The sequence below is a fragment of the Manis javanica genome, chromosome 11 (assembly GCF_040802235.1).
Source record: "Manis javanica isolate MJ-LG chromosome 11, MJ_LKY, whole genome shotgun sequence".
Classification (NCBI taxonomy): domain Eukaryota; kingdom Metazoa; phylum Chordata; class Mammalia; order Pholidota; family Manidae; genus Manis; species Manis javanica.
In genome coordinates this window covers 18,241,034-18,256,682 of record NC_133166.1, presented here as the reverse complement: position 1 = coordinate 18,256,682, position 15,649 = coordinate 18,241,034, and the positions used below count along the sequence as shown (strand labels likewise).

Sequence of the window (15,649 nt, the reverse complement as noted above, 5' to 3'; positions counted from 1 at the left end):
GAGGATTCAGCTGGCCACTTGGCAGTCATTTGCCCTGTCCTGGTTACCATGCTGACCTGATTTTACTTGACACTTTTTGGCCTGCTTGTTTAGGGGAGTAAAGGGAGGTCAGAAGTCCATTAACTGGGATGAGAGGGAGCTCCTAATGGCCTCCAGGACTCCCCTCCTATGCCCGGACCTCTCAGGCCCATGACAGCCAGTGACAGGGTAAAGGGGGCGGGAGCGGCAGGGTTGAGGATTCGGACCTCCCTCCCACTGCAGTCCATCGTTGCCTACTTCAACAAGCACGCAGGGAAGTCCAAGGAAGAGGCCAAGCTGGCCTTCCTGAAGCTCATCTTCAAGTGGCCCACCTTTGGCTCAGCCTTCTTCGAAGTGAAGGTAGGCCGTGGGTGGCTGGAGGGCAGGTGATGGGGCGGGCAGGAGGAGGAGGGGTGCAGAGTGGGGATCAGAGGGCACAGAGGCTGCCCTCCAGGCTGTTGGAAACAGCGATGCCTGGCAAGGAATGGAGGGAAGACCTCAGGCCTGTCCCAGCTGGGTGTCTTGCTACTGCTGAGCCCTGGGCTCAGTCCTGGGACACAGAGGAACCAGAAGCCCAGCTGCGGGGGAGGCAAAGGCACAGACAGGCTGGAGGAGTGGAGGCGGCAGAACCTGGGAGGCCCTCACTGACTGTGAAGGCTGAGGAGGCTTCCTGGAGGAGGGAGCACCTGGGCTGTCCCAGGAGACCCTGGAGGGAGAGTTCCTGTCAGAGGGCTTGGCCAGAGCCAAGACCCAGAGGTGTGAGAGCTCAGGCCCCAGGTAGGAAGTGCAGGTGGTTGATGGGGACATCCACAGGGAGTGCGGTGGGCCGACAGTGGTGAAAGGAGGTTGGCAAGCAGGTGAAGGGGGTGGGTTTCCCTGCAGGTAGTGGCCAGCCTTGGAAGGCTGGGGATGAAGGGCCAGAAGCCCCCTCTGACTGCAGGGTGGGGAGAGGGAACAGAGGGGTCCAACCAAAGGCAGAAAGCCGTGAGGCACCACGTAGGCAGCAGAAGAGGCCAGTTAATCCTGGCTGGGGGCAGCTTCATTCCCACCCCAAACGCACCTGCTCTGGGTCCCCACCTGATGGTTTCTGGCTTTCTTTACTAGCAAACTACAGAGCCAAACTTCCCTGAGATCCTCTTAATTGCCATCAACAAGTATGGGGTCAGCCTCATTGACCCCAGGACCAAGGTGAGCAGTGACAGGCGAGCAGGCGGCAGGGTGGGGGTGCGGCTGCTCTGTCTGCATCTCTAACAGCGGCCCAGGCCCAAACCCAGAGGCCCCTGGCAGTCAGCACCCTGGCTCCTGTGCCCTTGGGGCCACACCTCTGAGAGCGGCCTGTGCTCGCTATTACTTGCTTATTCCCTCATCCAGGCCATCAATGTTGCTCTCCTACAACCAACACCTTGCTACTCAATCCAGTGAACTTTCTAGTACTTGGCCTTTCAGCACCATTGGCCACTACCAACCACTCCCTCCTTCCAAATGCTCTCTGCCCACATTGGTCCATATGGCAGGCTGTGCTGGGTAACTGCTGCCCATGTGAATCAGCCAGGGCTCCCTCACCAGGGGGCAGGGAGCACAGTCCCACCACGTGCCCTGCAGTGGTATAAGCGGACCGTTGGCGAGGGGAGCCAGTTACCATCTTCCCCTCGGCCTCACGTGCCGCGCTTCCCTGGGCTCCCTCACACCTCTCTCGGTTGCTCCTGTCACACACTTCCTTGGGCTCCTTCTCTACCCAGCCCAGACAGAGGGGCCCAACCAAGGCAGAGGGGAAGGCACCCTCCGCGGCCGCTGTGCACAGAGGGAGCCCAGGAACCTCGACCCGCCTGCTCCTTTCCTCCTCGGAGGGCCTGAGGCCTGTCCTGTGGGCGGCGTCCGGGCTGGAGCTGAGGGGAGTGAGGCTGGAGGGTCCGGCTTGTAGCTTTAGGCTCTCTCTGCTCCCCCAGGACATCCTGACCACTCATCCCTTTACCAAGATCTCCAACTGGAGCAGTGGCAACACGTACTTCCATATCACCATCGGGAACCTGGTGCGCGGGAGCAAGCTGCTCTGTGAGACGTCCCTGGTGAGCGCTCCTCCTCTGGGCCTGGCGGGCTCTCCTGCCTCGCCTGGAGCCTCCGGTGCGGTGCGAACAGACACAGCTTGGAGCACACAGCTCGGCCTGGAGTCAAGGGTTGGGCTGGGGCCTAGGTCAGGTCACCCGGACACTCAGCTTAGGTCTGCGGAAGGTACTTAATCTGGGGCTGAGACCGGTCACTCATTAGCTGTTGTCTGAGTGCCCTCAGTACCTGGGGCTTGAGTCTTTAGCCCCAGAGTTCAACAGCAGAACCATTAGCCGTGAGGCCTCCTGGATGGAGCTCAACTTCCCAGGCACAGCTCAACTGCCAGGGCCTTTACAGCCACTCTGGTAGGTAGGCCTCCAGGATTTGAGGGGCCCACAAGCTATAGGGCTTTAATGTGGGGTCATAAGTTTAGAACCGTAGATACCTGCCTGGCTTGATGCATCCAGCCCTTGAACTGTGTGGCTGGGGAGACTGAGTCCAGAGCAGGACAGGAGTTGCCTTTGTCCAGGGTTCTGCCCACCACAGTTTCCTGGGAGCTGTGCTCTGGGTCTCAGTGGGCTGGCCCTGTCCCACTTTGTGCTTATCTTCTTGCCACTGTTTCCAGGGATACAAGATGGATGACCTCCTGACTTCCTACATTAGCCAGATGCTCACGGTCATGAGCAGGCAGCGGGGCTCCAGGAGCGGCAAGTGACCAGTGGGCAGGTAGCACTGGCTCCATGCCTGCTCTCCAGCCAGCCGCTGGGGGAAGACCTTTGCTATCTGGGCAGGGAGGCTGGGCAGACGGCCACCACTGACTGTACCAACTTGGCCTCGACCTTCTTCCAGTGAGGCAGCCTCTCTGGGATGCAGAACTCCCCTCCACCACGCCCTGAGGCTCCTGGGCTGGTTTCAGTCCGGGCTTGCTGTGGCCTTCCCAGCTGTAAGCCTGTGTTCCTTGCATGCCTTTCTTATCTCAGACCAGCCCTACCACGAGACCTCCTTGGAGTTTCTGTGTACTCTGGGGACAGGGAATGAAGAGAACCACCTAGTTCTCCATACTGGTAACAACCAAACCAAGAATATTCAGAAACCTAAGGGACTGGTTTAATTCCTGTAAGTTTGGGATCCTCAGCTGAGGTGAGGGAGACAGACCATTTATATATATTGCTGTGTGAGTGTGAGGCCCCTGCTCCAATCTCCCCTGACCACATTAGGGCATAAAGTGTATGTTTCATCTTCCGGCCCTACTGTGTCTTTGTGGGGGGAAGGGGAGAGGAAGGGGGAGAGTGTGAGGTCAGGACAGGGCCCTGTGGGGTTATGGCCCTTATAACTATCTCCTTGGTCCATGTGTACAGGGCCAAGCTGGTCTGAGTTTGGAGGCTGGGTTACCAAGGGACTAGCTGGGACCAGGTGAGTTGGGGAAAATGCTGGATGTCGGCCTGGGAAGTGGGGATCTAAGCATGCATGGGCTGGGGACCTAGAGAAGGAACCAGTTTCTGGGTGCTAACCAGGACCAGTAGAGCCAGAGTGGCCCTTGCATCCTGCCAGAAACATCTCCTTGGTTCACCAAGAAACCTCCAAGAACCCCAAGCACAATGCTGACCTTGGGTCAAACCCTTACATCCAGCAGGTGCCTGCAAAACGTCATGTTGCCACCAGGATGGACCAAACAAGTTTACATGACCTGGGGAGACTGGTTGGGAGCTTCAGACAGGGAAGGGGTGATTGGGGTGGCACAACCTCCTGGCTGTGGTTGGAATGAGTGCCTAGAGAAGTGACCCAGATAATCCCCTTGAGGTGGGTGTGTTTGCGATCTGCCCTCAAGGTCCCCCTGCTACTTCAGAGTCAAGCCCTGCTTGCCCTCACATCCCTGTCTGGGGCCATCGGTATCTAGGTGCCTAAGCACCCCATGAGGAGTGCTATTCCTCTTTCCCTGCTGCCTGTGTGGATTGGAGGGGCTGGTGATGGAACTGGGGGCCCCTAATCAGCTCTGCTTTCTGGGTAATTGTGGCTGGCTGAGACAGCCCTGCCCCACCAATGTTTGCATAATTCCACAGTCAGCCCAGAATAAATTGGGCCAGAAGGAAGGGGCTTCAGTGGTCTGCCCCTACACTGCCACCATAGAGGGGGATACTGAGGCCCAGAGTAGGGGTGTGAAAAGGTGAAGGTCATATAGTGGAACTCAGTTCACTGCTTCTGATATTGGGCTTCCACACAGGGGCTCCAGATGCTTGTTCTAGGCTCTAATCTCCCTCCATGTTGGGTGGGCATGGGATTATGCCCATCCTTGGACCAGGCATCAGGCAAAGACAAGCCATTAGGAAACATCCCACCGCACACTAGGTCACTGAGCTTGCACGTGGGTGAGAGCTCTGCTCCCAAATCAGGCCACCACCCATCCTCTGACTCAGGACGGCAGCACTTTCACACTCACCCCTCATCTTCGCCAGCCTGAGTGATCACAGAGGGATCCACGGAACGCAGCAGTTACCTCTGGGTCCCTGAGGGGTTGCCCGTATTTACATGCTGATGCTCAACACAGCCCCTCCTCTAGCAGGGAATACTACAAAGGGGTAGGATGACATAAACCCTGTAACACCCAGAGAACAACCAGCTCCAGCTCCGAGACCACAGCTGTTTTCCCTTGCCACCCCCTTGAGACACACTCTTCACCAAAAGGCTAGGCCAGAATGATTCTCTCGAGCCTCGGTGGCCCCTGCACTCCTTTCATGATCACCCCTACCACCACCACCCTTAGGCCCAGAGAGGAGAAGGAAAAGGCACGGTGGCCACACTTTCTCCGAAGACATCCTGCAGGAGAAGAGGGCGTGCTAGGGGAGGAGGAACGTACTGTACAAAGTGAGCCCTGAAGGAGGACTTCCCAGTGGGAGTCTCTTGGGGTTGTTTCAGCATGGGGGTCTCCTTGGTGGACACTGAGTCGTAGGGTCTTGGCAGCCCAGGGTCAGTGTGGTTCAGTGGAGAGATTTGTCTGGTGACCCCTTGGTGGGAGCTTGGGTGGCTTTATATTCTTCTTGGGGACTGTGGATGGTTTGACATCTCCCTTGGGGAGCACCTGTGGTTTACTGTCTCCCTTGGGGGACCCTGGTGGTCTGACATCCTCCTTGCGGGGCACTGGTGATTTGACGTTCTTGGTGAGCCCTGGTGGAAGAGTGTTCCCCTTGTGGTGGTTTGAGGACCGCCTCCCTGGGGGCTGCTGTAACATGGAAGGAGTGTGGGTATCTGGGAGTTCCTTCCGTCAGGCTGGCTGGGAGGTGGGGAGAGTCCACGGGTTTTGCACGACTCTTTTTCTATCTTAGGGGCTATTTCCTGAATGTCTATGGGGGATAGAAAAGATATAAACACAAATTCTGCGAAGTGTCATTTCCTCAATCTGAGATTGCTATGTGGTAAACCCACAGTCATCTCTTAGATGTCAGAACCTCTGCCACCCGCTCAGGGTCATTCTCTACACTTCCCCTGCCAAGATGCTGGGCGGGCTCACATATGGCCCTCCAGTTCTGCCCAGGTATGGCTCACCAAGGAAGCTCTCAGAAAGCAGAAACTAACATTTGCTTAAAGATCATACATTTCATAATAATTGCTTCCAAATCAGCCTTATAGAAAAAAAAATTAACATCTTCCCACTAGGCTGTGAGCTTCCTTCTGGGGAGAGACTTTGACTTGTTTGCCACTATAGTCCCAGTGCCCAGAAAAATGTCTGCCACATGCAAAGTGGTTGGTAAGGTTTTTTTTTTTTTGGACTAATTGACTGATGGAAAACTGGTAATAGAGAGTTAGAGAATTTGGAGCTACCCTCTAACTCAAGGCACATTTTTAAAATGCATAAAATACAAAGAAAAAACTCATTAAAATTATTTAAGGGTTAACAATATAGTGAGGAATTCAAGGGCCCAAATCATGAACAATGTGAGAATCCAAAGAGGTAAGCCCAGACCCAACTATATACCATCTATAAGAAACTGTTCTAATTCTTATCTTTTTTAACTGTCTAAGAAACTTTAAATAAATCATTTTTAAGCTAGATGATAAGTTTCATTTGAGGAACAATCAGGTCAGAAAATTTAGTAAAGTAAGAATAAATGGGGGAGATACCATTTCTGATACAAAGGGTGTTTTTTTAATTGAAATACAGTTGATACACAGTATCAGTTTCCACTGTACAACAGTAAATTGACATTTGACATTAAATGCTCACCCCTAGTAAGTGTAGTTACTGTGTGTCAACACACAAAGAGATTACAATATTATTGACTGTATTCCCCATGCTGTGCTTTCAACCCCATGATTAATAACTGACATTCCCTGCTTCTTTATCCCCTTCACCTTCTTCACTTACCCTCCTCCATGGCAACAACCAGACTCTTCTTTGTGTATGTTAGTCTAGTTCTCTTTCATTCATCTTGTTTTTTAGATTCTACATGTAAGTGGTATCATACGGTATTTGTCTTTCTCTGCCTGACTTATTTCACTTAGCATAAGACCCTCTAGGTCCATCCCTATTGTCACAAATGGCAAGATTTCCTCCTTTTTATGGCTGAGTAATATTCCATTGTATATATGTGCATCTTCTTTATCCATTCATTTGTTGGTGGATATTTAGGTTGGTTCCATATATTAGCTATTGTAAATAATGTGGCAATAAACACAGTAGTGCTTATATCTTTTTGAATTGGTGATTTTGTTTCCTTCAGGTATATTCTCAGGAGTGGAATTCCTGGGTCATATGGTATTTCTAGTTCTAGTTTTTTGAGAAATCTCCATACTACTTTCCTAAGTGGCTGCACCAATTTACAATACCATCAGTAGTGTACAAGGATTCCCTTTTCTCCACATCCTTGCCAACACTTGTTGTTTCCTGTCTTTCAGGTAGTGGCCATTCTGACTGGTGCAAGATGAGATCTCAGTGGGTTTTGATTTTCATTTCCCTGATGATTAGTCATGTTGAGCATCTTTTCTTATGTCTTCTTTGCAAAAATATCTATTCAGGCAGGTCCTCTTCCCATTTTTTAAATTATATTACCTGGGGGGTTTTTGGTGTTGAATTGTATGAGCTTCTAATATATTTTAGATATTAGCCCCTTATGAGCTCTATCATTTGCAAATCTATCCTTCTATGCCATAGGTTGCCTTTTCATTTTGTTGATGGTTTCCTTTGCTATACAGAAGGAAGTTTAGTTTGATGTCCTGCTTGTTTGTTTTTGTTTCCCATGCCTGGAGAGACATGTCCAGAAAAAAATTACTAATGCTTAGAGAATACTATGAAAACGTATATGCTAACAAACTGGATAACCTAGAAGAAATGGACACCTTTCTAGAAAAATACAATCTTCCAAGACTGACCCAGGAAGAAACAGAACATCTGAGCAGACCAATTACCAGCAATGAAATTGAATTGGTAATCAAAAAAAATACCCAAGAACAAAACTACTGAACCAGATGCCTTCACCACTGAATTTTATCAGACATTTAGAGAAAATATAATACCAATTCTCCTTAAAGTTTTCCAAAAAATAGAAGAGGGAATACTTTCAAAGTCATTCTATGAAGCCAGCATCACTCTAATACCAAAACGAGGCAAAGACACCAAAAAGAAAAGAAAAATACAGACCAATATCCCTGATGAACATAGATGCAAAAATACTCAACAAAATATTAGCGAACTGAATTCAAAAATACATCAAGAGGATCATACATCATGATCAAGTGGGATTCATCCCAGGGATGCAAGGATGGTACAACAGTCGAAAACCCATCAGCATCATTAAGGCAACATTAAGGCAAAACTCTTAATATAAACATGAGTAACTTTTTCGTGAACATATTTCCTCAGGCAAGGGAAACAAAAGCAAAAATGAACAAGCGGGACTATATCAAACTACGAAGCTTCTGTACAGCAAAGGACACCATCAATAGAACAAAAAGGCATCCTACAGTATGGGAGAATATATTCATAAATGACAGATCCAATAAGGGGTTGACAGCCGACTCTATAAAGAGCTCACATGCCTCAACAAACAAAAAGCAAAAAGCAAAAAATTGGCTGCTTTTAGGCCAATTAAAAAATGGGCAGAGGATCTGAACAGACACTTCCCCATAGAAGAAATTCAGATGGCCAACAGGCACATGAAAAGATGCTCCACATCGCTAATCATCAAAAAAATACAAATTAAAACCACAATGAGATATCACCTCATACCAGTTAGGATTGCCACCATCCAAAAGAGAAACAACAACAAATGCTAGCGAGGATGTGGAAAAAAGGGGAACCCTCCTACCCTGCTGGTGGGAATGTAAATTAGTTCAACCATTGTGGAAAGCAGTATGGAGGTTGCTCAAAAAACTCAAAATAGAAATACCATTTGACCCAGGGATTCCACTCTTAGGAATTTACCCTAAGAATACAGGATCCCAGATTCAAAATGACATATGCACTCCTATGTTTATCGCAGCACTATTACAATAGCCAAGAAATGGATGCAACCTAAGCATCAGTAGATGAATGGATAAAGAAGATGTGGTACCTTTATACACAATGGAATATTATTCAGCCATAAGAAGAAAACAAATCCTACCATTTGCAACAACATGGATGGAGCTAGAGGGTATTATGCTCAGTGAAATAAGCCAGGCAGAGAAAGACAAGTATCAAATGATTTCACTCATCTGTGGAGTATAAGAAGAAAGAAAAAACTGAAGGAAAAAAACAGCAGCGGAATCACAGAACCCAAAAATGTACTAACAGTTACCAAAGGGAAAGGGACTGGAGAGGATGGGTGGGAAGAAAGGGATAAGAGGATTAAGGGGCATTATGATTAGCACACATAATATAGGGAGGGCACAGGGAAGGAAGTATAGCACAGAGAAGACAAGTAGTGACTCTACAGCATCTTATTATGCTGATGGACAGTGACTGTAATGGGGTATGTGGTGGGGACTTGATAATAGGGGGAATATAGTAACCACAATGTTACTCATGTTAAATCTGTGTATCATTTTAAATCTGTGTTTAGATTGTGTATCAATGATACCTTAATGAAAAAAAATTTATTAATGCTGATGTTCAAGAGTTTACTGCCTATGTTTTCTTCTATAATTAAATGGTTTCAGATCTTATATTTTGGTCTTTAATCTGGTCTTTAATCAGAATGTTAATTTGATTTTATATTTTTGTGTGGTGTAAGACAGTGACTCAGTTTCATTCCTTTGAATGCACATAGCTGTCCAGTTTTCCCAGTACCATTTATTGAAGAGACTGTCTTTCCCCATTGTAAATTCTTGTCTCCTTTCTCATAAATTAATTGACCATATAGGCATGAGCTTATGTCTGGGACTGTGTATTGGGTTCTATTGATCTATGTATCTGTTTTTGTGTCAGCACCACATTATTTTTTTTCTTTTTTAAATTTTGGTATCATTAATCTGCAATTACATGAGTAACATTGTTTACTAGGCTCCCCCCTTCACCAAGAACCCCCCCAAAACCCCATTACAGTCACTGTCCATCAGTGTAGTAAGATGCTGTAGAGTCACTACTTGTCTTCTCTGTGTTGCACAGCCCTCCCCGTGCCTCCCCCCATATTATACATGCTAATTGTAATGCCCCCTTTCTTTTTATCCCTCCTTATCCCTCCCTTCCCACCCATCCTCCCCAGTCCCTTTCCCTTTGGTAACATTTGTTGTTGTTTGTCTTTTGGATGGTGGCGATCCTTACTGGTGTGAGGTGATATCTCATTGTGGTTTTGATTTGCATTTCTCTGATGACTAGTCATGTGGAGCATCTTTTCATGTGCCTGTTGGCCATCTGAATTTCTTCTTTGGAGAACTGTCATTCAGCTCCTCTGCCCATATTTTTTTATTAATTTTATTTTGGTATCATTAATCTACAATTACGTGAAGGACATTATGTTTACTAGGTTCCCCCTTCACCAAGTCCCCCCCACATACCGTTCACAGTCACTGTCCATCAACATAGTAAGATGCTGTAAAATCACTACTTGTCTTCTCTGTGTTGCACAGCCCTACCCGTGCCCCCCACACTATACATGTTAATCATAATGCCCCCTTTTTTCCCGCCCTTATCCCTCCCTTCCCACCCATCCTCCCTAGTCCCTTTCCCTTTGGTAACTGTTAGTCCATTCTTGGGTTCTATGCTTCTGCTGCTGTTTTGTTCCTTCAGTTTTCCTTTGCTCTTATACTCCACATATGAGTGAAATCATTTGGTACTTGTCTTTCTCCACCTGGCTTATTTCACTGAGCATAGTACCCTCTAGCTCCATCCATGTTGTTGCAAATGGTAGGATCTGTTTTTTTCTTATAGCTGAGTAATATTCCATTGTGTATATGTACCACATCTTCTTTATCCATTCAGCTACTGATGGACATTTAGGTTGCTTCCATATCTTGGCTATTGTAAATAGTGCAGTGATAAACATAGGGGTGCATCTGTCTTTTTCAAACTGGAGTGCTGCATTCTTAGGGTAAATTCCTAGAAGTGGAATTCCTGGGTCAAATGGTATTTCTATTTTGAGCATTTTGAGGAACCTCCATACTGCTTTCCACAATGGTTGAACTAATGGTTCCCCTTTCTCCACAACCTCGCCAACATTTGTTGTTGTTTGTCTTTTGGATGGTAGCCATCCTTACTGGTGTGAGGTGATATCTCATTGTGGTTTTAATTTGCATTTCTCTGATGACAAGCGATGTGGAGCATCTTTGCATGTGTCTGTTGGCCATGTGAATTTCTTCTTTAGAGAACTGTCTATTCAGCTCCTCTGCCCATTTTTTAATTGGATTATTTGCTTTTTGTTTTTTGAGAGTACCACACTATTTTGATTAGCTTTGTAGTACAGTTTGAAATCAGGGAATGTGATACCTCCAGCTTTGTTCATTCTCAAGATTATTTGGTATATTTGTGGGGTTTTTTTTTTGTAGTTTCATACAAGTGTTAGAATTATTTGCTCAAGTTCAGTGAAAAATGCCATTGATATCTTGATAGGGATTGCACTGAAGCTGTAAATTGCTTTGGGCAAGATGGCATTTTGACAATATTCTTTCAATCCATGAGCATGGAATATCTTTCCATTTTTTTGTGTTGACTTTCTTTCATCAGTGTCCTATAGTTTTCAGAGTACAGGTCTTTCACCTCCTTGGTTACATTTATTCCTAGGTATTTTATTTTTTTTTGTTTTTGTTTTCTTGATTTTTATTTCTGCTAGGTCATTATTATATAGAAATGCCACAGATTTCTGTACATTGATTTTGTGTCCTGCAACTTTACTGAATTCATTTAGTCTAATAAGATTTTTAGTGATGTCTTTAGGTCTTCTATATATAGTATTATGTCATCTGCAAATAGTGGCAGTTTTACTTCTCCCTATTTTGGATGCTATTTTTTCCAATTGCCATAGCTAGGACTTCCAGCATTTTACTGAATAAAATTGCTGAGAATGGGCGTCCTTGTTTGTTCCTGATCTCAGAGAAAAAGCTTTCAACTTTTCACCATTGAGTGTGATGTTAGTTATGGGTTTGTCATATATGGCCTTTATTATGTTGAGGTATGTTCCCTCTATATCCACATGGTTGAGACTTTTTATCATGAATGGATATTGGATTTTGTCAAATGCTTTTTCAGCATCTATTGAGATGACCACATGGTTTTTAACATTCCTTTTGTTAATGTGTACAATATTGATAGAATTGCAGATATTGAACCATTTTTGTATTTACTGCCATTTTGTACTAGTGCCATTTTGTTAAACATTTTCTAGTTTTTTTGTTCTCTTGCTCTTTTCCTTGTGTGTGATGACTTTCTTTAGTGTTATGGTTGGATTCCTTTATTTTTTGTGTATCTATTATAGGTTTTGGGTTTTTTTGTTACCATTTAGTTTACATATGATGCCTCACATATATAACAGTCTGTTGGTAGTTGCTTAAGCTTGAACACCTTCTAACAGCACTGCATTTTTAACTCCCCCTTCTCCATGTTTTAGGTGTCCTTTACAGCTTTTTGGTGTTTCTCTTAATTTTTAGAAGTAGTTGATTTTATTACTTTTCTCTTTTGACCTTCATACTACCTTTTAAGTGACTCATTTACTACCTTTGCCATTTGCTTTCAACAGTGAAAATTTTTCTTTTCAAAATTTTCTAGTTATGGCCTTTCCTTTTAAAGAAATCTCTTAACATTTATTATAAGACTGGTTTAGTGGTGGTATGAGCCCCTTTAAATTGTGTTTATCTGGGAAGCTCTTTATCTTTCAATTCAGAATGATAACCTTGATGGATAGAGTATTCTTGGTTGAAGGGTTTTTTTTTGTTTGTTTGTTTTTGTTTTTGTTTTTTTCCTTTTAGCCCTTTAAATAGATCATGGTACTCCCTTCTGGCCTATAGAGTTTCTGCTGAAAAAAACAATATGGGGTTTTTTCCTTGTATGTAACTTGTTGCTTTGCTCTTGCTGCTTTTAATATTCTTTGGTCTTTGACAGACATTGAATTATTATGTGTTTAGTGTGAACCTCCTTGGGTTCAATTTGCAACTCTCTGTGATTCCTGGATTTTGATAGCTGTTTCCTTCCTTAGGTTAGGAAAGTTTTCCACCCCTTTCTCCTCTCCTTCTGGAACTCTTAACAATCCAAATGTTAGGATGTTCCTTGTTGACCAAGAGACCTTTTAACTTATCCTCATTTCTTTTCTTTCTGCTGCTCAGCTTGAGTGCTTTTGATTACTCTGTCTTCCAAGTCACTGATCCATTTTTCTGCATTCTAGACCACTGTTGATACCCTTTAATGTATTTTTATTTCACTTATTGTATTCTTTTTAGGTTTTCTATCTCTTTGAAGTGCTCCATGAGTTCATCTATTCTCTCAAGTCCAGAGAGCATCTTTAAAATCATTGCTTTGAACTCTTAATTAGGTAGATTAACTGTTTCATTTAGTTTTTTTTCTTAGTCTTTTGCTGTCATTTGGAGCATATTCTTCTCATTTTGATTCATAGAATCACATACACAAAGTCAAAAGGGCTACCTCTACCAGTCTTGGAAGGACTGGCCTTGTGTAGGAAGATCCTCTGGGTATACTGTGTGTCCCTGGTTGTTTAGTGAGCATGAGATAACATGTCCTCATGCCAGAACCATGCAAATGGGGTAGCCAGGGCAAGAAGGGGCACAGGTAGGATGAATCTGTGTGCCATGCTTGTACCACCTTGGTGGGACTGCCAGCTCTGACAGGTGCAGTGGGGGCTAGAAGGCTACCTCTGTCACATCTGGAGCTTCTGTATTTACTCTGACCTTGATTTTGTCTGCATTGTCAATGTGCATGGGAAATGCAGTGGTGCTAACAAGCTCCTCTGATCTTAGATTTCTAGCAGTTCTGCTGCTGTTTGGTGGGGCTCTCTCCACTACCATGTCTGTTTCTTCTGCTGTTTTTTTATAGTTTTTTTCTCTCTCATTGTGCAGAAGGTGTTCACTAACCCCTCTGTCCTTGGGATGAACTGCTCTGTTAGTAGGTGTATATTTGGTGTGTACATGGAAGGAGGCTCGGTCTCTTTCTACACCACCATATTGGACTGCACCTCAAGAAATTCACTTTAAAGCCATACATAAAGTAAAGGATGGAAAAAGATACACCATGTTAACACTACTGAAAAGAAAGATGGAGTTGCTGTTAACATCAAACCAAGGAGATTTCAAAGCAAAGAATATTACCAGGAATAAAGGTTATTTCACAAAGAGATCACCTCATCAAAAGACATAACAGTGCTAAATATTTATACACTTATCAACCAAACTCCAAAATACATGGAGCAAACACAGATAGGTCTGCAAAGAGAAATCTACAATTATACTTGAAGATGTAAATACTTCACTCTTAATAGAACTGAGCAGAAAATAAGACATACAAGAACTGAAAAACACTATTAACCAAGTGGGAAGGTCCAAGATGATGGCATAGCAAGAGCCTGAACCCACCTCCCCCCTAATTTCAAACTGTACTACAAAGCTACAGTAATCAGGACAGTATAATACTGGCACAAAAACAGACACACAGAAAAGTGGAACCCAACACACAGCCCAGAAACAAATGCATGCCTATATGGTCAATTAATATATGATAAAGGAGGCAAGAATATACCATGGGGAAAGCAGAGTCTCTTCAATAAATAAGGTTGGGAAAACTGGGTCACTATCTTATACCTACTTAAAATGGGTTAAAGATCTAAATGTAAGACCTGAAGTCATAAAAATCCTAGAAGAATGCAGGCAGTAAACTCTTGAACTTCAGTATTAGAAATTTTTTTCTGGATATGTCTCCCCAGGCAAGGGAAACAAAAACAAATAAGTAGGACTCCATCAAAAAAGCTTCTGTGTAGTAAAGGAAACCAACAAAGCAAAAAGGCAACCTATGGTATAGAAGGATATATTTGCAAATGATATATCTCATAAAGAGCTAATATCCAAAATATATAAAGAAATACAATTCAACACCATAAGCAAATAATACACTTAAAAATGGGAAGAGGACCTGAATAGGCATTTTTCCAAAGACATACAGATGATCATCAGATACACGAAAAGGTGCTCAACCCCACTCATCATCAGGGAAATGCACATCAAAACCCAAAGAGATCCCATCTCACTCAGAATGGCTACTATTTATAAGACAGAAAACAAAAGTGTTGGTGAGCCATGTGGAGAAAAGGGAAACTTTGTGCACTGCAAGTGCTAATGCAATATGAAGGTTTCTCAAATTAAAAACAAATACCATGTGACCCAGGAATTCCACTTCAGGGAATTTACTCAAGAAAAACAGTAATTCATTCAAGCATTTCTGTTTATCGCAGCATAATTTACAATAGCCAAAATATGGAAGCAACTTACATGCCCATCAATGGATAAAAAGGAGGTGGTGTATATATATATATACACAATAGAATATTACCTAGTCATTAAAAAATACTGAAATTGTGCCATTTGCAAAAACATGAATAGACCTAGAGGGTATTCATGCTAAAGTGGAATAAGTCAGAAAAGGCAAATACCATATGATTTCACTTATGGATCTATGAATCTTCTATTCACTGTGGAATCTAAAAAAAGCAAATAGACACAGAGGGAAGTGTGGTGGTTGACACAGGAGCGTGGGGTGTTGGGTGAAATAGGCAAAGGGGACAAAATGTTCGATATGATCTGAGTGATGGTTATGTGAGTGTGGACACGTCAAAATTCATTGAGCTCTACACTGATTCATGCATTGTATATACCTCAAAAAAACTTCACGTTAACAAACAACAAACCAGCATTAACCAACTTGACCTACACAGCACTCTATCCAATAATAGCAAAAAACACATTCTTTTAAGTGCACATGGAAAATTTACCAAGATGAATGATATTCTGGGCCATAAAAATAGTCCTTAAAGTTTTAAAAGGACTTAGGTCATATTAAGTATGTTCTCTGACCACACAGAACTAAATTAGAAATCAATAACATAAAGATGATAGATGGGTAATTCCCAATCTTTGGAAACTAACATACATCTAAAAAAACCTCATACAACATAGAGGAACTAAC

General features: G+C 44.1%; 1 protein-coding gene across 9 annotated transcripts in view; it reads left to right on the top strand.

Moving 5' to 3' along the window:
* Positions 1-3,298, top strand: part of MYO7A (myosin VIIA) — a 78,321-nt gene extending 75,023 nt beyond the window's left edge. For all 9 annotated transcript variants that reach the window (XM_037010613.2, XM_073215982.1, XM_073215981.1 and 6 more), the window contains 4 exons: positions 262-378; positions 1,123-1,206; positions 1,965-2,084; positions 2,687-3,298. In XM_037010613.2, the coding sequence (XP_036866508.2) occupies positions 262-378; positions 1,123-1,206; positions 1,965-2,084; positions 2,687-2,776 (411 nt within the window). In that variant the 3' untranslated portion in view covers positions 2,777-3,298. The remainder of the gene's footprint in view (positions 1-261; positions 379-1,122; positions 1,207-1,964; positions 2,085-2,686) is intronic.
* The last annotated feature ends 12,351 nt before the right edge of the window (positions 3,299-15,649 follow it).